General features: G+C 40.3%; 1 protein-coding gene across 1 annotated transcript; it reads left to right on the forward strand.

The window, feature by feature from the left end:
- Window positions 1-6,820: 6,820 nt before the first annotated feature.
- Window positions 6,821-22,927, forward strand: LOC129728933 (polyserase-2-like). Its single transcript, XM_055687411.1, has 8 exons — window positions 6,821-7,128; window positions 7,193-7,527; window positions 7,598-7,786; window positions 20,729-20,820; window positions 20,886-21,136; window positions 21,208-21,438; window positions 21,574-21,677; window positions 21,994-22,927. The coding sequence occupies exons 1-8, from the start codon at window positions 6,841-6,843 to the stop codon at window positions 22,184-22,186; spliced, it is 1,683 nt and encodes a 560-aa protein (XP_055543386.1). The 5' UTR covers window positions 6,821-6,840; the 3' UTR covers window positions 22,187-22,927.
- Window positions 22,928-23,244: the final 317 nt, after the last annotated feature.

Genomic DNA, 23,244 nt, shown 5'->3' on the forward strand with positions numbered 1-23,244 from the left:
TCTAACTTGAAACAATTTTACAGTGAAATTCAGTGAATCCTTCATATAGATTCTGCAATGATCATACTGGATGAAATCTTTGAAGCGAAAATGACATCTTGTTAAGTGGCATCTAAAGCCTAAATTTGAAGATATAAATATTAAAGTGTGTATACTATATTAGTTCTATGTGTGAACCAGGTCTAAAATAATAGTATAAGACAGTGGTTCCCAGACTTTTTGGCTCCGCTCCGCGGCCCCTTTCGCTAAACACAAAGAGCTCTGCAGTCCCCCTCGCGAAGAACAGAGAGCTTCACGCCCCACCAAAGGAACTTCAGATTAAAGTTTTGCACTACGAGGCTGTGTTTTACAGTCTTATTTCGTCCTGCGAGTTCAGTTTGTTCCACGTCTTGGTCCTAATACGCAGAAGGTTTGAAAATCTGTTTTCACAGAGATGCATAGAAAAAAATTTTAATTACCAGTAAAATTTACAAAGCGCTTTGTAAAAACACTATTTAGGTGTTCCCAAATTTCGACAATATTTACTATAAGTAGTCATGCAACCAAAAATCACATTACAACTTAAAACAACTTAAAACGAAAAGTTGCTTGCTATCGTTGAATGATACTTCGCCTTTAACTCTCCAAAAGAAAAGAAAGTTTTTCCCACCGGTGCCCACATTTTAATCACCCCGTTCAACCATTTCCTTTACGTCGGGGTACGTATCATGGTGAAGGTTATTGTCCTTTTGAAGGTCCCATCTCTCTTTCAAAGTTTTTGGTGATTCATGAAATATGTATCATCGTAAAACAGAAGAATATCGTAATCCCGGACGTTTATTCGTCACTCAAATTTTAAATGAACCGCTGTGCTAAGTCATTCGCAGCAACGTTAGATTTTAGATAACTTAATCTGTTGATTATGGGAAAGACCCGAAGTATTTCGGGGAGAACTAGACAAAGTATCTCCGTATGTCGCAAATTGCTTCACTCCTATAAATAATGCTATGAAGCATTGCAGTAATGATTATGGCGTGTGGCACTACTGATAACACAATAACTAGGTATTGGCTACTGGAATTTTTGCGTTCACTGCAACGTATCATATCAAAATTTCATGATAAAAGTAAAGAGTCAATGAAATCTCAAGTAAAAAAATCAATAAGTGAAAATATGATTCATCTGGTGATGAAATGTACCAATTTTTTTTCGGTAAATTACAACCATGCGCCGCTCTAATTGCTTGCGGCTCATTATCCCGTGCACTTCGTATCAAAATATGAAAAATATATATATATTTCAAACATACATTTTTGAACCATCTTTTTATATTCAATATTTTTTCACGAAGTGCACGAAATTACGGCGACTTACGGTAGAGTTATTGCTGAAATGCGGTACTGAGCGTTTAGAAAAATAGTATATTATGTACAAACATATAAACCGCTAGAGTGGACTAAACTTGAACAGACCGAAAACCAACGCGAATACAACTTAGATTCAATAATTTTAGTAACAGAATATTTAACATTGTGCTACTCATATGCTTTTACTCTTTAGAGTAGTTTTGAAAAACAAAGACTGCTTTTTTTCTTTAAACAAAGCAATTTTCTTGCCGCTGCCTACAATGTTTGAAGCAGAAGAAATGATTTTAATAAGAAATCAATTTCTGTTTTCGCTGCTTCCATATATTATTTATATGGTATTTTTAATAAATTAGAGCTATAGCTTCTCTCTAAAGTTGTATAACTGTGTACTATTCAAAATGATGGTCCACCTCTCACCCCTAGAAAACTTTGAGTTGGCTGAGTTGTCTATGAGATGAATAATATTTTCCTAATAACATTTCGATACTTAATAGCGACACAGCCCAGAGTATCCTTGGTACAGTTTACATTGCTTTATGTATTTCCGTTTGGTGTAAGATCTTGTTAATGCAGGAATCGATAACAGAAATACAACCAGAATCGTCAAGCACTGTGTTTCAGATCAGCTTGCCAGCACTTACGAGAGAGTTCTTGTTATTATGTTCCGGGTTTCCCGAGCTATTATGTCATCGTATATGGCTAGTGCATGGCCTATAGATAAGCTCCTTGATGTGAAAACCCAGCTGCTTGTAAGTCTACTGATATAAGAGTATTGATTTTCTATGTTTCTAATAAAGATTTGTTGAACACATTGATAACAGATTATACAGCGAAAAAAGGAAAGTCACCTAATAATAAATGCATGTGTTCTTCGAAGGGATTTTAATCACGTTTACTCTATACATTGACAATTTTAAATTAGGTTTTACTACAATGCATTGCGCTGCAAAGATAATCAAAATCATTATCATTTTTGGTTGAACTTTATCAATCCAAACTACCGAAATAATATACCATTTCCTATAAGTACGATGATATTTTCAAAATTTTATATAATATATGTAAATATCACACATTTAATCTCTTACTGACTTATTCACTTTTATGGCGACTAATCGTTGCGATCCTATGCCGAATCCAGAATACCACTCCACAAAATTCGATCTTGAGCTGCTCCTCTCCAGTCTCTCCTTTCACCCGTTACTCTGGCATCCTAGTCGACAGCACACATTCAGCGCGTTCGAGGTCTGCTTCTATCCGGTTCTCTGCTAAATATTATTTTTGCCGGTCGCTCATCCGCCATCCGTGGTCAGCCCACTGTAACCCACCGCGTTTCATCAGTTTGACACTTCGTACCTCGTTCAGCCTGTGATTCATGCACCTGCGCCTCATCCCATTTTCTAGTTTGCCTCCGAATATTGATCGCAGGATTCTACGCTCGAAGACCCCAAGCGCTCGTCGATCGGCCTCCTTCTAGTCCACGATTCATGTCCGTAGAGCGCCACCGGGAGGATCAGAGTCCTATAGAGCGCAAATTTCGTACGGATCTGTAGACTACGGGACCTAAGCTGGCTACGCAATCCGTAATAAGCCCTATTCGCCGCCGCAATCCGCCTCTTCACCTCGCGGCTCACCTCGTTGTCACATGTCACGAGAGTACCAAGATAAACAAGTTCGTCGACCTTTTCGAAAGTATCCCCATCCATCTCCACCGCAGCACCAACACCCGCAAAACTACCACGCTCTCTGCTAGTTATCATGTACTTCATTTTGGCAGTGTTTATGGTGAGTCCAATCCTCGCAGCTTTCCTTTTGAGAGCCGTAACCCGATTAGCCAAAAATATCAGGATTATAACAAATCTTGATACTTTTTTCTTGTATTAACTTGTGTTCTAAACTTGGTCTCGTTAATAGTTTAAATATCAAAATTCCTATCAAAATTACTTACTGATTATTGCAAATTATAGCAAGTTTTTTAAGGTTTTTGGCAGAAAAAGATCAGATTTGAATGTACAATATTTTGTCAATTGAATAACAAATTCTATTATAAATATGCTTTAAAAAACACACTTTTGAACATTCAAGTACATGATAACATAATTTGATATAATTTTGTACTTCTTATCATTCTGGCATATCGAGAATATTACAGGTTTTGTTATTTTTATCAAATTCAGATATATTTGTGTTACCCGTTTGTTATAATCGTTTGATCGAGAAAGGCTTCCTCAACAGCTCTACGGTTAACACCAATTGAATCAATGTCACCGCAAAGCCCAGAAGCATGTGAGACTTCGTGGTTATGGTGCCGCTCTTTTGCACACCTGCTCCTCGTATTACACCTTCTAAAGCAACTGTTGAACAGCAAGCTCGAGAGCCCGTCACCTTGCTTCAGACCATCTAACGTCACAAATGCGTCCGAAAATACCCCCGCTGTGCTGAAGCTCGATGTGAACCGTTAAGCGTTGCACGTAACAGTTTCATTAGTTTTGTTAGAAAACCATGCTCAAGCATAGTTTGCCACAGCTCGTTGCGTTTCACTGTACCGTACGCCGCCTTAAAGTCAATAAACAGATGATGTGTCTGCAAGATTCGTTCTCGAAACTTGTCGAGGATCTGTCTCAAGGTGAACATCTGGTCCGTTGTACATCGTCCTGCTCGAAAACCGTATTGGTATTCTCCAACAAAGGCTTCCTGTAACAGCCTCAACCGCCTTGATAATTAGTACAGTCGAATCTATGTCCCTTTTTGCAGATAGGGCATATAAGTCCTTCCAACCCGTCCGTAGGTAGTTGTTCCTTAAAACATACCCTAAGAATAGTCTGGTGAACTGAGAAACAGCTGCTCGCTCCCAAATTTCAAAAGCTCGGCTGGTAAGCCATCTTTCTCAGCGGCTTTGTGGTTCTTCAGCTCTTTGCAAGCATTTCTCACCTCGTCCAATGTTGGTGGGTCATGTTCCTCTCGACGACCTCACCGTTCAACGCCACTTCATGATGTTGCTTCCTACGCCTGGCCACCTGCGATTAATCAGTAATCAGGTTCTCCTCCCTGTCATTACACATGGCAGGAACTGGTACGGTCCGGCTCCTGATTTCGTTAATCGCTTCTTGGAAGCTTCTCGTGTCGTGCCTGGTGAAGCAACTCTCCGCCTTCGCGAATACGCGATCGTAGTGCTCACGTTTCTTGAGGCGGTGAAGCTAATAACTGCCTTCGAAACTCCTGCTTTTGACTTTGTCGATGAATTGACTGCATTGACTTTGTCGATGAAAATCAGTAGAAGCATACTTTGTCGATGAAATCCCTCCTCAGCTAAAATAAAAATAATGAAAAATAACTACAGGGTGTTCAATAAGTTCGAATACACTTTAAACATGTGTCACAGAGATAAAAATACCAGATATTCTTCCCTGAAACAATTTTTATTGAAACAGTGTTTATTGAGAATTTTCACGGCATATTAGCTGGGGGTAAATCCCCTTTGTGCTGTATAACGAGCTTGAGACGTTTTTCAAAAAAATCACACGCGACACGCACCTGGTTCATCGGGATTTCGTTCCAAAACTTAGAAATAAGTTTTTTAATTAGTTCATAGTGCTCGATATGTTTGGCCAGCATGTACGACTAAACATAAAAGTCCAGAGGATTAAGGTCCGGGGAGCTGGGAGGCCACAGAGTCATGTCGAGGAAACTGTCCAATTCTCTCGAAACCACGCTTGGACAATATTCGCCGTGTGGACCGGTGTACCGTCCTATTGACGGTTGTAATGATCCTCCTCGGAGAGGTCCCTAAGTACCGGGGCCACAACCTTCTCCAGAACATCGTCCTTACAGTACGCGATGTTGATTTTGACGTTTTTTTCGATTAACACCTGTGAGAGCTTTCCACGCCTGGAGACGACCCTCCAAACCATCACCGACGCGGCGTTGTGGAATCGCGGGATGTTTATGTTAGGCGGAGGTATGCTGGCTAACGTCGGCACCCACAGCTGACTATTTTGAATATTGTGCGGCTGTTGCAGGACAGAGAGTTTCTTATCAAAAAACAGGAATTCTTGACCTGCGTGCCCAAACAACTTTACTATGACGTCGCGGTACACCTTCATTGTGCGCGGTGAACTAACAACAAATGTCAGCGAGTCGACACCATGCGCATCTGCTAGCCTGCTGAAGCTGACACCAACACCAATACACAAAATCCACATGGTGCGCACCTACACATCGATGAAAGGTTGTATTCGAACTTATTGAAAACCCTGTATCAGAAAGAAATTTAAACTTATCGAACTCCAATTAGCTTAAATTAGCATATAAGAACGCTATGCATTCTTAGTTTAATGTTACTTTGGACATACAGAAAAAAAAAACATAAGGAAAATTGTACCTACATGTTTTCGAAAGTTTATCTTATGCCGGTTTCATTACGCGTATAAGTTCGCGATTATAATACCATAGACTAACAGACATAAATCTTTGCACAAAATTCTAAATAAAACCATCCAGTGGAAATTTGAAACTATCGTTTTTTGTGCGAAGGAGTAATCCGAAGTTTGTGATAATACTTAATAGACGCAATAAATCGATTTGAAATCACTATTTATGTGCCGACAGCCTCTGAAATAGTGAAGATTTCAGTTTGCTTTCAAAGTTTCAAAGTTAAACGTACCATAGTTTTGAAGTTTAACGTACCAAATTTGTGTTCGACAGAATAGGTAGAATATACAATTTTCAGTTTTTTTAAATATTTTTCAATAACTTACAAGTCTAAAATAAGAAAAAAAAAGTCAGTTTAGAAAATTAAAAAAAAAAAAATCGTTGGAAAAAAACCAGAATGTTTGACAGAAAAAACATCTATTACCACATTTACAGACCAATACTAGTTCAAATTTATGCGACTGATATTAGACGTCCAGTTGAGGAATAACTTTTAATTCGTAAAACTCAAGTGTTAAATTTCTCATGAATATTTACTTTGAGATTCAGCACCTGGCTAACAAAATTCATCACCAATCGAGGGAATCGACGGAATTCATAGAAATACTCTATTATTCAGGTACTTTTTTTAGAATGCTCTGTTCAGGTTGTCCAAATCTAAATCTAATCTGTAGATAGGTATTTCCCTCGTATAAAGTTTGGCAATCGCAGCTTGTTTTAATTGCATATAAAATTTATACAATCGCACTACGATCTCTAAAGTAACCGCTTCAAAAGCACTGGGTTATCATCCGTTGGCAGACTGCGAGTATTCATGACGGAACTCTTGTAGTTTACTGTCCAGATGTAACAGTGCTAATATGTCATCGTACTTGATTAGTACATGATCAAGTGATAAGCTCATCGATGTGAAAAACCAACAGCTTGTAAATCTACTGATATAAGGGTATTGATTTTCGATTTTTTTGGCAAAAGATTATTTTAACACATTGATAACAGCTGAAACAGTATAAAAGTTAGTTCTTGTAGCTAAATTGATTCAGTTATTCAGCACAGAGTGACCATGAAGGCATTTATCGTTCTAGCGTTGTGCGTGGCGTCCGCTTTCGGGGGATACCAGGAGGACTTATGGCTCGAAAAAAATAGTGTACGTCCGCTCGGCCTGGAGGATTTCGTTGAGTCGGAGTATACGGGAAGAATTGTGGGAGGAAATGAAGTTGGTATTGCTCAGTTCCCATATCAGCTATCGTTGCGCTCCAACGGTAACCACATCTGCGGTGCTTCCATCATCTCCAGCAACTGGGCTCTGTCTGCTGCTCACTGTACTCACCCAATGCCGTCGGTTGGCTCGGTAAGTTACAACAGTTGGTTCAATATACGGATAGTTTTTGACAGGTTTTTTTTTAATATTGTAGATCACCTTCCGCGGAGGTAGCGCTAGCCGAACTGCCGGAGGAACCATTTTCCAGGCAGCACAGATTGTGAACCACCCATCGTATAACCCAAGCACCATCGATAATGATGTTTGCGTCATCCGTATCACTACATCTTTCACCGGAGCAAACATTTCACCAATCACGATTGTGCCAAGTGGAACTAGCTTCGGAGCCGGTACTCGCAGTGTAGTATCTGGATGGGGTCTGACTGCTCCTGGAGGATCTCTGCCTGTCAACCTACGAGCTGTGGACATTCCAGTTGTTGCTCAAGCCACGTGCCAGAGTCAGTGGGGAGCTGGAAGAATTACCGCGAAGTAAGTACACGATTGGCTTATCCAAGAAAAAGGACATTTGAGACAATGAATTGTATCTTTCCATCAACAGCATGGTTTGCGCTGGTGAGCCTGGACGCGACTCGTGCAACGGTGACAGCGGTGGTCCACTCGTTACTGGAGGACGCCAGTTTGGTATTGTTTCTTGGGGCGCTGTACAGTGCGGTGGAAACCTGGCGGGAGTCTACGCTAACATTGGCGCTGCCAGTGTTCGCAATTTCATTAGTTCGAACACCGGAGTGTAAACGTTTTAACCGATTATAACAGACCCCGCTATTTGGTCCCTAATAAACATTTGATAGTGATATTGACTTTTTTAATAATATCAAACAGGTTTACCATCTTGGTTATATCCGAACAACTAGGGTGATTCTAACTGCCGTATTTTTTTGAAAACAGTAACGAATTTTGGATTGTTACCAGCATTGTATGATCGAGGATTATAAGTAGTTGGACATGTGGGCTCATTGCGGTCTTTCACCCCAGTCTAGCAACTGTTGCTTCTGGTGAGAACTCTGGTGTAACAGATTGTGTCCATGTTTCTAAGTTACTGAATGCATTTCTGACATCTATTGTTATCATTGTGTCATATCGCTCTGTCTTTAAGTTTTTACAAAAATGTTTAGATTGCTGCCTATAGAGCTACGATTACAGGTAGACATTTCTTCCGAGAAATTCCAGAAATCAAATTTCCTTTTAATCTACTTCAGTTTCTCATAGAACATGAATCTTGAAAACTAACTAAAATGCTCTGAATGTAGGTACAAAATAGATTCGTCTCACTGCTCCACATGGTTACTCCGGCATTTTACCGACAACCGATCAAAGTTTTTCGTTCAATAAATAGCGCACTACTTTGTTTATTAAAATTATTCAACACTTCCACTCACTACACTACACTCATTACACTAAGAATACTTTAATAATCGATGTACACATGTCAAATTTTCGAAAAAAAAGTTTTAAGGGGAGAAATATATGAAATGAATTTTCACTATTTTTTTTTTCTCAATTCTCATCTCTTTTTCTTGCGTTCAAGATGATCAAGGGTTGCCAAATCAGTTTTTATCAATAGATAATATGTGAAAAGGTATAAAAAGGTTAGATAAATATAGTGAAAAATTGTTAATTTTACAAAATATTGGATAGAATTCGCCTAGTATATTATATTTATGTTGCCTTTTTTATTTATAAAAAAACGGAATGGATTCACATTGTTGGAAAATTTAGTCAGACTATTTATCCAGGGCTGGAAAGATCAATATAAAATCTGCCCTTCCAAGCAGGTTTATCGTTTCGTGTGTAATTTTTTGTTTTGGATATCGTGGGTGACTTTCCAGCATATTTATAATCCTCAATCCGTATTTTGTTTCTGGCAATCTCTTCACTTCTACACGGTGACAAAAAAGTCCGGTCACACTTTTTTGGGGTCGCCTGTAGCCTACACGTTGCATCTCTCTGGTGCCATCTATATGTTAAATGAAACGGTTTACTTTGCTGCCCAAAGTGGCAGAGTTTCGTTTCTGTGCAGTTTGTTTACATTGAGTTGTGAGCCATGGTAGAGTTAAGAGCAGCTGTTATCGCTGAATATGTGAAAGGGTACAAACCCGGACACATATTCAAACACCTAAAACCGCTCGGAATCAACCGGGAATTCGTGTACCGGACCATAAATCGGTACCTAGAGACCGGAGGCACCGAGGACAAGGCACGATCTGGACGACCAAGGTCTGTGAGAACTCCAAGGCTGAAACAGATTATACGAGACCGGATTCGTCGGAATCCCGCCCAATCTGCACGGAAGCTGGCCAGGAACCTAAAAATGAACCGAGAATGGGGTTACTAAAGCTACAAAGGACAAGGGGTACCAACGGTCGCGGGAGTTGCTCGGTTGGCGCGCAGATAATGAGATTATTTTTTCGGACGAGAAGCTGTTCGTTTTGGAGCAAACAGTCAATCGCCAAAATTATCGAGTTTGGAGTGTGAGCCTCCAGCAAGCTCCTGCGGACAAGCTGAACGTTTCCCGGTTCCAAAATAAGACGTCAGTGATGGTTGGGAGCCATTTGCAAGAGAAGTAAACTGCCTCTTATTTTTTTCGATTAAGGGTTCAAAGTCAACGCAGCGTACTACCTGGACACGGTTTTGAATAAAAATGTTCTGCTTCAAGCTGAACTATTGTTTGAAGACGATTACTACTGCTTCCAGCAAGATGGCGCTCCATCCCACACCGCAAAGGTTGTTCAGGCGTGGTGTGAGGAAAACTTGACCGATTTCATTTCGAAGAATGAATGGCCTCCGTCGTCTCCGGATCTGAATCCACTGGATTATTTCGTGTGGAGATACATGATGTCGAAGCTGAACGACTATAAAATAAAAAATTTGGAGCAATTCAAGCGAGTTATCACGAAAATCTGGGACGAGATGCCGATGGAGCACGTGCGCGCCGCTTGCGACGACTTTCCGAGACGTCTAAAGCTGGTTCGATCAGAGAAAGGTGGTGTAATTCCGAGATATCGTCTGTGAAGTATCTTTATGAGTTACTGAATAAAGCTATGAAGGCCATATTTAGATTTTCTTCTTATTCTTTGAAATATTGAGATTTACCTGTGTGACCGGACTTTTTTGTCACCCTATAAGTCCAGCTAGTAAAAATTTAAATTGCATTTTTGACTGTGTTGTCGTGTATCTGATGAGATATCTGAGTTTAAATTACGACAGATTTTTGTTTCCATTATTGCGAAAGCTACAATTCTCACACTATCCAATGATGACCACTTTTCAAACATTCGAGTCCAATTCCATTAAAAAACAAGGATGAGCTGTCTTTCTATTGTAAAATACTACAAACTAAACAAACAACAATATGAAAATGTGGAATTAGAGATGAGAATTTGTAATAAATAAGCAAAATTATACAAAACATTATTCAATTTTAAAATGCTGTAACTTTGCCAAATCTTAATAATTCGAACGCCATTACTGGGGTCCATCACCATTGGTATTTCCGACATCAAAAGGCCGACATTCAACCTCTTTTTTCTTTTTTTCCTGTGTGGACTCATCACTGCGACCAGACATTAGATCTATTGTGATATTGCTCAGGTGTTTACTATACTCCGCACTTCATATTATTGGCAGTATCACTATTGAAGTAAGAGATACGCTTATCATTCATATCCGTGCTTGTGTGTGAGTTTTACCTTTCCGTTTCAAGCTTACTTCTCTACTATACTGAACCTCTGTTCATCCTAACAATATCGCCTAATTATGATTACCTGAAGAGAACTTTTATACGTTACTCACACCAGTTTTATTATAACAGGGACTTATTTTTGTTGGAAGTAGAGTCAACAGAGGTACTGTAGAATTCAGATTTAAGGAAGGGTACTTGGTGGGAACCTGAGAATACGGTTTCTGGCAAATTTCGTAAAATAGTAAATATTATTATTTATTAGTTGACCCGGCAAACGTCGTACTGCCACAAATTAGGGTAGGGAACCTATTTTAAGCAGCTTAAGAAGCCGTCCCTGTGTTGAGACGAAATACTCGACATGTATAAAGTGAAGTACAAACATAAGTATATCAACTTGTTCAATATCTTTTTTTTTGTCTGCATTTGTTTTCAGATTAGAAAACTGATTTAGCAAACATTAACAATAATAAATTAAAGCTCCCAATCGAGGGACACTATTCCAATCACCTCGAACCTATTCCAAGTAGTTTGCATCTGTTGTGCAGGGGATTTTCTACAGCACCCGAAGTGGCTGAGAATGACTGCAATTTTGGTTGATTTTTTTCGATTCATGTTTATTCAAAGATTTTTCTGTGTTGAACAGTATTTTGTATAGTTAAGCGCCACTGCATAAGCCGTTCCCTACCCTATATTGAATGTAAATGATTCTCCTTTACAAAATCCTCTTTTACGAAAAATAACGACGCAACGCATACTTATATAATCTAGTAAACATAACAAATTGGCTAAGAAACTCAAATTCGAAATTTTTCTTCATTATTTTGTTGGCAATGGTATAGCCTTCCAAAACGGAAAACAGCTAGAATATAATTCATACTGCACAATGAATTTAGCTCGGGATTCTGTGCCGAACACGCATCAGCATCGGTTGTGCTTCGAAATCGCTCCGATAAATTTCAATACGTGTGTGCAAGTGGTGGCATTTTTTGACCGGTGTCTTTTGTCTTGATTGCTGTATCGCAAGGTCAAGCGCCTTTGTGTTACTGTGTCGCTTTGTAGCTGTCTGCTGTCGAACGATTTAGTGGTGAGTGCAGTGCACTCCAACACGAAGGAGAAAAAGAAAGGAAGGTACGTGCTTCTTGTCTGTCCCATCGGCGCGCTAGGTTTAGCGCGATGGATGTAGACCCCCCACCTCCCGCACCTCCATCCTCGAATCCCCTCGACCCTGTCCCTCCTGCCACCCCTCCTAATATTAATTCCTCAGCTCCCCCACGTGTCAGATTGTATCCAGATGGATCGACTCTTCCGGAGGCAGTTTACCTCAGGCCTAAAGCGGGGCCGAAATCGAAATCTTTAAACATTCTACAGATTTCGAAAGACCTGACGTCACACTTTAAAGCTGTGACTGAAATTTTAAAAATCAGGCCGAACAAGCTCCGTGTCGTGGTCAATGACCTTAAAGAGGCCAACGATATAGCTTGCTCCGAGCTATTTACACGGGAATACCGTGTCTATGTACCCGCTAGAGATGTGGAGATCGACGGTGTCGTGACCGATTCGAGTCTGTCCGTCGAGTGTATATTGAAAAGTGCTAAAGGGTGCTTTAAAAACAACACATGTCCCGATGTGAAGGTGCTCGACTGCAAGCAATTGCGGTCGGTATCGATCGTCGGTGACAAAAAAGTTTACACTCCGTCAGACTCGTTTCGAGTTACGTTCGCCGGGTCTGCACTCATTGCAAGCAGTTAGGCCATACAGCCGCCTACTGCTGCAATAAGGCACGTTGTGGCAAGTATGGGGAGACTCATGCGGAAGATTCTTGCAGTGTTAACGCTGTAAAGTGTATTCACTGCGGGGAAAATCTGCATGAGCTCTCGACATGTGCGGTGTACATGCAGCGCAGGGATAAAATAAAACGGTCTCTCAAAGAGCGTTCAAAGCGTTCCTACGCTGACATGCTGAAGAAGACCGTTACCACTTCTCCCGTTACTTCGAACCCCTTTGATCTGTTGTCCTCTGATGAAACCGATTCTGACGATTCACCAGCGGGAACATCTTATGCCAATCCTGAGGAGTCTAGAAAGAGGAAAAATATTTCCTCTCCTAAACTTCCCCGAAAAGGTCCTAAGATTTCCCAAAGTGAAATGAATGGTACAAACAAACCTAAAAGTGCAGCGGAAAAACCGAAGCAAACCCCTCCTGAGCTTGCAAATTTAAAGTCCCAGAAGGAGTTCCCAGCACTGACAGGAACATCTAAAACCCCAGTTGTTCCTTTTGCACATCCAGTTGAAAAATCAAATGCTGGACTGGTGAAATTTTCTGACATTGTGGACTGGATTTTTGAAACTTTAAATGTACCCGATCCAATAAAAGATTTTCTTACAGCATTCCTCCCAACAGTTAGAACATTTTTGAAGCAGTTGACTGCTCAATGGCCCCTCCTTGCAGCGATCGTATCCTTCGATGCCTAATTCATCTGCTTATGTGAAGGATTCTATCTCTGTCTTACAGTGGAATTGTAGAAGTATTTTACCAAAAATTGATTCGTTTAAAGTTTTGATAAATAAAAACAAATGCGATGCATTTTCCCTTTGTGAAACTTGGCTAACTTCGAATACTGATCTAAACTTCCATGGTTTTATTATTATTCGCCTTGATCGAGACACCCCATATGGAGGAGTACTTCTAGGGATTAAGAAGTGCTATTCTTTCTATCCTATTAACCTCCCCTCGATTCCAGGCATCGAAGCTGACGCATGTCAAATGACAATACAAGGTAAAGAGCTTTGTATTGCCTCAATATATATTCCTCCCAGAGCACAGGTTGGGCAACGGCTGCTCTTTGATTTAATAGAACTTCTTCCCTCGCCACGCTTGATTTTGGGAGACTTTAACTCTCATGGCGTGGCTTGGGGTTCCCCTTCTAATGATAACCGCTCCTCTTTAATTTATAACCATTGCGATAACTTCGACATGACTATTCTGAACAACGGTGAAATGACACGTGTCCCGAAACCTCCAGCGCGCCCAAGCGCTTTGGATCTCTCTTAATGTTCGACGTCGCTACGGTTGGATTGCACATGGAAGGTAATCCTCGATCCTCACGGTAGCGACCATTTGCCTATTCTTATTTCAATTACCAACGGGTCAACTCGCATGCGGCCAATTGACATTCCGTATGACCTTACACGGAATGTTGATTGGAAGTTATACGAGGAAATGGTTTCAGAAGCTGTCGAGTCGATTCAACATTATCCACCACTTGAAGAATACAACCTCTTCGCGGGCTTGATTCTCGACGCCGCGTTGCAAGCCCAAACGAAGAAATATCCCGGCGTAACGATCAAAGAACGGCCTCCCACTCCGTGGTGGGACCAAGAGTGCTCCGATGTCTACACGCAAAGATCCGACGCGTTTTTGGCCTATCAGAAGAAAGGTATACCTGGCGACTATATACGGTATTCGGAGCTTGATACTAAGCTTAAAAGCTTGGCTAAAGCAAAGAAACGCGGATATTGGCGTCGGTTCGTGAACGAGACGTCGAGGGAGACATCGATGAGCACTCTTTGGAACACAGCCCGAAGAATGCGGAATCGCGTAGCGGTCAACGAAAGCGAAGGGTCTTCAAGTAGGTGGATATTTGATTTTGCCAGGAAAGTATGTCCGGACTCTGTTCCTGCGCAAAACTTTGTTCGCGATGCGTCTCCGGGCCACGACGCGATAGAATCACCTTTTACGATGGCAGAATTTTCAATTGCCCTCCTGTCCTGTAACAATAACGCGCCTGGGTTAGATAGAATCAAATTCAACTTGTTGAAGAATCTACCCGGCAATGCCAAGAGGCGCTTGTTGAACTTGTTCAATAAGTTCCTGGAGCAAAATATTGTACCGCAGGATTGGAGGCAAGTGAGGGTGATCGCCATCCAAAAACCGGGAAAACCAGCCTCTGATCACAACTCCTATAGGCCGACTGCAATGTTATCCTGTATCCGGAAATTGATGGTGAAAATGATACCCCGTCGTTTAGACCACTGGGTCGAATCAAATGGTCTACTGTCAGATACTCAATTTGGTTTCCGCCGTGCCAAAGGGACGAATGATTGTCTTGCGTTGCTTTCAACAGATATCCAGCTGGCGTATGCTCGCAAAGAACAAATGGCGTCTGCGTTCTTGGACATTAAGGGGGCTTTTGATTCCGTTTCTATTGACATTCTTTCGGGGAAACTTCACCGACAAGGATTTTCTCCAATTTTGAACAATTTTTTGCACAATTTGTTGTCCGAAAAGCACATGCATTTTACGCATGGCGATTTGGCAACTTTTCGAATTAGCTACATGGGTCTTCCCCAGGGCTCATGTTTAAGCCCCCTTCTTTACAATTTTTATGTAAATGACATCGATGAATGTCTGGCAAATTCATGCACGATAAGACAACTTGCAGACGACAGCGTGGTTTCTGTTACAGGAGCCAAAGCTGCCGATTTGCAAGGACCATTGCAAGATACCTTGGACAATTTGTCTGCTTGGCTCTACAGCTAGGTATCGAATTCTCTCCGGAGAAGACTGAGATAGTAGTTTTTTCTAGGAAGCATGAACCTGCTCAGCTCCAGCCACAATTTATGGGTAAAACGATTTCTCAGGTTTTGGTACACAAGTATCTTGGTGTCTGGTTCGACTCTAAAGGCACCTGGGGTTGTCACATTAGGTATCTGATGAAAAAAAGCCAACAATGAGTGAATTTTCTTCGTACAATAACCGGATCATGGTGGGGAGCCCACCCGAGAGACCTTATAAGGCTTTACCAAACAACCATATTGTCGGTAATTGAGTACGGGTGTTTCTGCTTCCGCTCCGCAGCAAACACACATTTGATCAAACTGGAGCGAATACAATATCGTTGTTTGCGTATCGCCTTAGGTTGCATGCAATCGACCCATACGATGAGTTTGGAGGTCTTAGCTGGAGTTCTGCCATTGAAAAACCGCTTCTGGAGCCTGTCTTCTCGTATTCTTTTCAAATGTGAGGTCTTGAACCGTCCTGTGATTGAAAATTTTGAAAGGTTAATCGAACTTAATTCTCAAACCCGTTTTATGACATTGTATTTTAATCACATGTCACAAAATATTAACTCTTCTCCGAATATTCCAAATCGTGTCAACTTATTAAATACTTCTGATTCTACTGTGTTTTTCGATACATCCATGATAGAAGAAACTCGTGGAATCCCGGATCATTTACGCGTGCAGCAGATCCCCAAAATTTTTTCCAATAAATATCGAAACATCAACTGCGACAATATGTTCTACACTGACGGATCACTTATCGATGGGTCCACTGGCTTCGGTATCTTCAATAACAATTTAACCGTCTCCCATAAGCTCGATAATCCTGCTTCTGTTTACGTCGCAGAATTAGCTGCAATTCAGTACACCCTAGGGATCATCGAAAAAGTGCCCACGGACCATTATTTCATCTTTACGGATAGTCTCAGTTCCATTGAGGCTCTCCGATCGATGAAAGATGTTAAGCACTCTCTGCATTTCCTGGGGAAAATACGGGAACATCTGAGTGCTTTATCCGAAAAATCTTTTCAGATTACCTTAGTGTGGGTCCCTTCTCACTGCTCGATACCGGGCAATGAGAAAGCGGACTCTTTGGCTAAGGTGGGCGCTACAAACGGTGAAATTTATGAAAGACCAATTGCTTTTAATGAATTTTTTGCATTTGTACGTCAGAATACGATCATCAGATGGCAAAATTCTTGGACCAGAGGGGAACTGGGAAGGTGGTTACATTCCATTATACCCGTGGTTCAAGGGGTTGGATGTAGGTCGAGATTTCATTTGCGTGATGTCTCGGCTTATGTCCAATCACTATAGATTTGATGCGCATCTCCGTCGTATTGGGCTCGGAGAAAGCGGTATCTGTGCCTGTGGTGAAGGTTATCACGACATAGAGCACGTTGTTTGGTCATGCCCTGTCCACCGTGACGCCAGGTCTAAATTAGTAGCTTCCCTTCAGGCCGGAGGTAGACGGCCAGCTGTTCCTGTTCGTGATGTCTTGGCGAGCCGTGACATACCCTACATGACCCTTATATACATTTTCCTAAAATCCATCCATGCCCCAGTCTAGTCCCGTTCCCCTCCGTCTACACCCAACAAAACGACAAGAACACGTTTGAACCTTAAGCAGAGGTTTTGGAATCAACAACTGCACCCCACACGAATTCACCAGGACCTGAGAACCCGAGGCCTTCAGTGATATCTTGGCTCATACCATAGGCCACTTGAACACCAGCGAACAACAACAACGAACCATAACCAGCAACTAGCCCCCGCACAATACCTTCAGGACCCGAGAATTACAAGCCTCTCTTCCAGCTCATGACATCGTGGCTCAGCAGAACAAATCCATACATGCTGCATATTCATGGCCATTCGAAGAGCATCAGACGACCATCAAACTACAGAACAGTGATTGAAAAATACATCCTAGTTTTAAGATAGACTTAATTTCAGCTCGTAGTCGGCAGCGAGGATAAAAAATTTGCTTCAAGATTTTAAGTCTTCAGATATAATTGGCGCCGTTCAACATTAAATTGTATTTGTGCCGTGTCAAATAAATGATATGAGAAAAAAAAAATAAATTTAGCTCACATTATTCCTAAAACGACTGAACAATAGTAACAAAAATTTATTCTTGCAAGGCTAATAAATATTTGAGTAATAAACGCAACCATAATTTGGAAGTGCTAAAACGCCGAATTTTTAAAAGATCATCGAAGTATACATAATTCATCATATGCACAGAAATGCTTTTTGGTTTGCAAGAGCTGGTTCCAAATGAGGCAACATTCGTATATTATCTCAGGGGAGGAAGAGGAGGGTATTCAGCGAAGCCTTGCACTGCGCGAGGCAACCATGCAAAATTGAGTTACGTTGGGGCCCAAAACGCCCCCAAAATGCCAAATTCTGCGTTACGTGATATAGGATAATCGCTCCATTATTCATATCAACAGCTAGGTGCACCTATACTCATCTTATTTCTCTCATATGTTCAATTTTGTCCTTATTTCTCTCATTCCGTCAAATTTCTACAAATATTAAATTTATTTGCTTTTCGATTTTGTCAAGTGGTTGAAAGTTTTACGTTGAAAATTTGGTAAAATTTTACGATAAATTGATCAAGAAGGCGTGATGAGATGAATATAGATACTGAGATGAATATAGGAGCGATTATCCTACGAATGTTCCCTGAGCTCTTGTAAAAATCAATATAGAAAGTATATTAACACAATCAGACATTTTCTTTTTCACAAAGTCACAAAGATTAATTCAACTCCCTGAAGTGAAAAAAATTAAATATTGTGTTCTGAAGTAAGTTGAATCACTATTGAATATTTTGTGTTGCGATGGACCCACTTTTCTAATGTTCACTCGTTTAAAAACATTTCCGAAAGCGCGTGAATGGATAAACCAAAAATTTATTTGAAAGTGCTACTTGTTTGAAGTGCTGATCTATAAAGTTTATCATTCGTAATCTACATCCTTATTATTGAATACAACGACGGATTTAATTTTGATCGAAGATACCGTACAAAGTACACTAAAGTCGCTCTTTCACGCGGGAGATACGTGACACGTAAAAGGAAACCGCGTAAATTCCGGAATCCGCGTAAAAATAGCCGCTTAAAAAAACGCGTAAAAGCGACCTTAGTGTATTCAAATATAAGTCAGATATATCAGTGGGTATCATTGTTTATTAAATTTCATTTACATTTAAGTATGCAACCTGTTGTGAAAAGGAAACGCATAAGGCTTCGCGGTCCGCGTATATTTTTCACGATGATTGGTTAAATAGTTAAAATAAATACACGAAAAATATTTCGTGCGATTTGGTTTGGACGATTGGTTGTGCAGTTTATAAGTTTGTAAGGAGATTTTGGAGATTTTGTTGGTCTATAAGGGAATCAATTTACTCGTTAGAAATTATGAAAATGAGGGTTTGAAACGTATTGTTACATTGAAAACTTTAAATCATTCTATGGGTTTAAACGGAAAGTTTTGGATATGTTTCCACGGTTTTGCATTGTTCGAAACTGCTGGTGATGATCCAAAAAAGTTTTTTATTCGAGACCTACATACATCCTTATTATTATTGTTAAAAACGAAGACGAATTGAATTTGTTCGAAAATACCGTTTTCAAGTATTCAATAATATTTAATAAGTGAGATATATCAGTAAGTAAGAACAATGAAGGTATAATGATTCACGATGCTCTGAGAGAGATATTTAGTGGCGCGGTTGGAGTTTGCGTAGAACAATGTACGGTGATCGGTTTAATAGTGTTCACATTTGAATTTCCAATCAACCACGTTGAAAACGTATGACCAGCTTTGAAGACCATGAATAACTTGCATCATGATGTGTATCATGACATGAACATTCACTACAAAGCATAGTGACGTTTGTACAGAACTGTGATTTTGATTTATACGCACGATCCAAGGTAACCTTGAAATTGAATGAAAAAACTCTCCATTGAATCGTATGAGAAATTAAATTTTCCATCATTTTCAACTTTTCCAGTAGGACCTACTTTCTCCCAACTTCTTTGCGTCTAAACCCGACACAGCCAACGACGAACAAAACGAAAAAAGAATCATGCAAATCCGTCAAGCCGTATTCGATCACACTCGAACAGACATTGATTTTTATTAATTAGATGGATATTTCCGGAATAAGAATGACACTCAGCAGCATGGACTTGATTCCAGACGCCATTTGAACATCGAAGATGGTGGCTTCCGGTTTTAGTTTTCTTGTTTTTCTTTTAGTTGTTAAAGAAAACTCAAACATATTAGAATAACTGGAAGTTGACCTGTCAATAAAATAATTAAAGTCTAGAGAAAAATTTCAAAAGCTCCTATCTGCTTTCATCGATTTTTTGATCGATCACTTTCATTCAATCATCACAACTTATCAAACACCTTTTATGACATGTTATTTGCACAAGTTGATAGCGGGGGAATCACTTAAGCCTTCTGAACGAAAACTCTGCTTGGGAGAACTACCAAAGCTGAACCACAGACTAACAGACGTAACACTGGAACCTAGCTCCATCGCCACAAAAAACGTTCATTTCAAATTTTCAATCGAACAACAGTCATCGCGCGAAAACGTCGTCTGGGGCGCTGTCATGCAATCTCATACATATTTTGTAGTTCCCCATTTGACACATGCAGTAACGCTGGCGCTGATGTCGAAATACATGAAGCAGCGCGAACACGACAGCAGATGGTGCTAGTGTTACTAACGTAAAGTACTGGAATCATCCAAACGATGATTTTATTGAAAATTTGTTCGACGTGTTATGTCTGTTATTCTGTGGCTGAACCATTGCCAAATTGAAAAGACGTTCCGGAAAAACGATGAAAACAGATAGGAACTTTTGAAATGTTTATCTAGAAGTAATAACATACAGTGATACAATGATTTCAAATGTTGATTTGACTTCACATAATCATTCCCGAATCACCTGCATATTTTTCGAACTTGGATAAAGACTCACTTCCGAATTTTCTCCAACTGTCGCTTCAATGTGATCAAAGTCACGTAAAGATCATTTCGGACTAATTTGACGAAATATTGCATTGCACTGAATGTGTAAGTAGTTACCACTAACGATGCAACGGACGCGATGTCTGAGATAAACGAAACTTTCCCGAAAACATTGTCCGACAGCTATTGACAGCCAATAGGTAGGTATGTACACTGTCAACTCAAATTGTAGAGGTGCCAAAACAATGATTGAACGGTGCTAAAACCTAGACGAAAAGAAGGTTACATTACCGTGTTCTACCTCAAGTTCACACTGAATGGTGTCATCGATTTCCATTCACGGTTGAAGTTGTCGACTCAGATTCTCATATGCTTCGCTGCACTCTGCAGGTATATAAAGAAAGTTTTATGGAGTAGTTGACCATTAAGATTATTTTTACAGCCCTGGGAACGTCGTGCGATGAAGGTTTGGATATTCGTTTTTGTGGTTTTCGCGGTGACCGCAACAGTGTGCGCAGACGGTACTCATTTATATGGTAATTTCCGCATATATCAGAGATTTTCACGTTATTCATCCACGCTGTAGACGCGGAGGAAAATGCATGGCAGGCTGTGCAGCTGATCCCAGAGGCGTCCAGGATATTCGTTTTGAGGCATTCGAAGCGTATGATTGGATTGGAGAAAATCATTGGTGGTCAGAAAGTTGATGTGAAGAATTTTCCATACCAGTTGTCGCTGAGAAGTAATGGGAACCATATTTGTGGTGGTTCGGTGATTTCACCTGACTGGGCACTGACGGCGGCACACTGTCTCTATCCGGGTCGAGATGTTGCCACTGTGGGTAACAGTTTTGGGAAATGCTGAAGTCCGAGCGCGTTTGATGAATGTTTAATTTCGTTTTTCGGCAGATTTCACTGCGGGCCGGCAGCAGCGGTCGTCTATCTGGCGGACAAATCTACAATGTGTCACATATAATTTTCCATCCACAATACAATCCGATGCTGTTTGATAAGGATGTGGCCTTACTGAAAGTTTTGCTTCCATTCCATGGCGAGAATATCGCTCCTGTGCTGTTGGTCAACGAGGGGTATGAACCGGAGGAAGGCATTCGCAGCATGGTTTCAGGATGGGGACGAACGGTATGTATAATTTGTTAACTGAATCGAAATCTGATTTGGAATCAGCCACCATGATTTCAATTTCTGTTTGATATCACTTGATAATATTTCAATGTATTATTCCTGATTAACTGAAATATCCCATCAATTCTATAGTTAACTGATACCAGTTTACCAACTATGCTACATGCGGTAGATGTACCGATCGTAGGAAGAAGCTCTTGTAGCGTTTCATGGGGTGAAGGTCTCGTGACTAACGAGTAAGTATTGTTTTTAGTGTGCTACTTAGAAATGGGCAAACTTGAATGGCTGAAATATTCGAATATTGTAAAAGGTCTTGAATTCGTTTTTATCCAAACGTTTTTCTAATAGGTTTGTGTGCGGTTGAGGTTATGGGTGCCATAAGAATTCACATTTCTAACGAGAGAATCTTTCTTGAATATTTTCTATCAGTATTTTTTTTCAGTCACAAAATATTCAATTGTTCGAAGACGTTAGTTTGCTAAACTTTTAAACTTAAAATAAATTATTTGGTAATATTATTACAATGTATAGAACATTTTCCATCTTCCATAGCATGATTTGCGCCGGTCAGCTGGGACGAGATTCGTGCAATGGCGACAGCGGAGGTCCGTTGATATCTGGCGGGCGTCAAATCGGATTGGTTTCCTGGGGTTCAACCGACTGTGGAGGACCATTGCCAGCCGTTTATACACATCTGGCGGCGGCAAGCGTGAGGCGTTTCATTCAACGTGTCGCAGGAGTGTAAGATAAGGCAAGGCAATTTCGTTGCTGTCGCAGAGCGCCTGAGATAAACTTATGACGAGCATATTACTCTATTATATCAGTGAAATTGCTAGTTATCAACGCTAGAAACAGAAAATCATTTGCTACCGCCACCGAATGCTTCAGAGTTTGTCCGGATAAGATAGCCGCCGTTGGTAGTAGTACTAATTACGGAGTATCACGGTAAAAATGTGCGTTTAATTTACCAGGCGCATGTAATATTTATGCTATAGAATCTTATCTTAAAAATGTTACGAGTGGAGCCGTTGTTATTGAATACATGTTAGCAATGAGTACTGCCATTTCCTCTTTTTTTCTTCGAGAACTGTTTTGTCATTAGGGTAGCTAAGTGCACATAGGTGACAACCTGATACCCACCGTATAGTATCAGTATCAAAAAGGTGACTGAGTTAGTCTAATGAGCCTATTAGTTTGAGCATAGAAAATTTTATGACATTAAAATAAGCATCGGTTCAATAACATATAGTGGTTATCTTCTGTATAGTGGATCTCTTCAAAGAGTTTAAGAAAATATTCAATTAAAATGATGATTTTGTAACCAATGTATTGGAAGCACCTATAAAATGTATGCATGAGATACTTTCATTCTCTTAGGAACGTAACTATACAATGTTTCGATTTCAATGGTGTGTAAAAAGTGGAAAATCATTAAATATCTATAGATACTTTAGGCAAATAAAATCACACCGTTTTCTCATTTTGATCACCTCTATTTTTAACTAACTGCAGAGTTAAATAAGCGGATGACAACCAAACGATTTCAATCCATTCTATTCAGCGGTGCAGAGCTTTTGTCAACTTTCAGTTGATTCTATAATTCAGATCCTGGTTCGGAAATCGTGTAGGAATGTGCCAATTTTCCGTGCCTCCAGAAAATCAAGAACAGTGCTTTTATCAAGACGGTTTGTAGCGTTAGTGTTGATACACTGGGGTCGCTTTTTACGCGGGTTGTTTTTATGCGTTTTTTTAAACGGGATATTTTTACAATAACGCGGATTATTTTTAATCGATTCGGAAGAT

The sequence above is a fragment of the Wyeomyia smithii genome, chromosome 3, assembly GCF_029784165.1.
Source record: "Wyeomyia smithii strain HCP4-BCI-WySm-NY-G18 chromosome 3, ASM2978416v1, whole genome shotgun sequence".
Classification (NCBI taxonomy): domain Eukaryota; kingdom Metazoa; phylum Arthropoda; class Insecta; order Diptera; family Culicidae; genus Wyeomyia; species Wyeomyia smithii.

Coding starts and splice junctions, on each gene's coding strand:
- LOC129728933 (XM_055687411.1), top strand. CDS start 6,841: ATGAAGGCATTTATCGTTCTAGCGTTGTGCGTGGCGTCCGCTTTCGGG. Junction 7,528..7,597: donor GCTGGAAGAATTACCGCGAA/GTAAGTACACGA, acceptor TTCCATCAACAG/CATGGTTTGCGCTGGTGAGC. Junction 20,821..20,885: donor CGCAACAGTGTGCGCAGACG/GTACTCATTTAT, acceptor TCCACGCTGTAG/ACGCGGAGGAAAATGCATGG.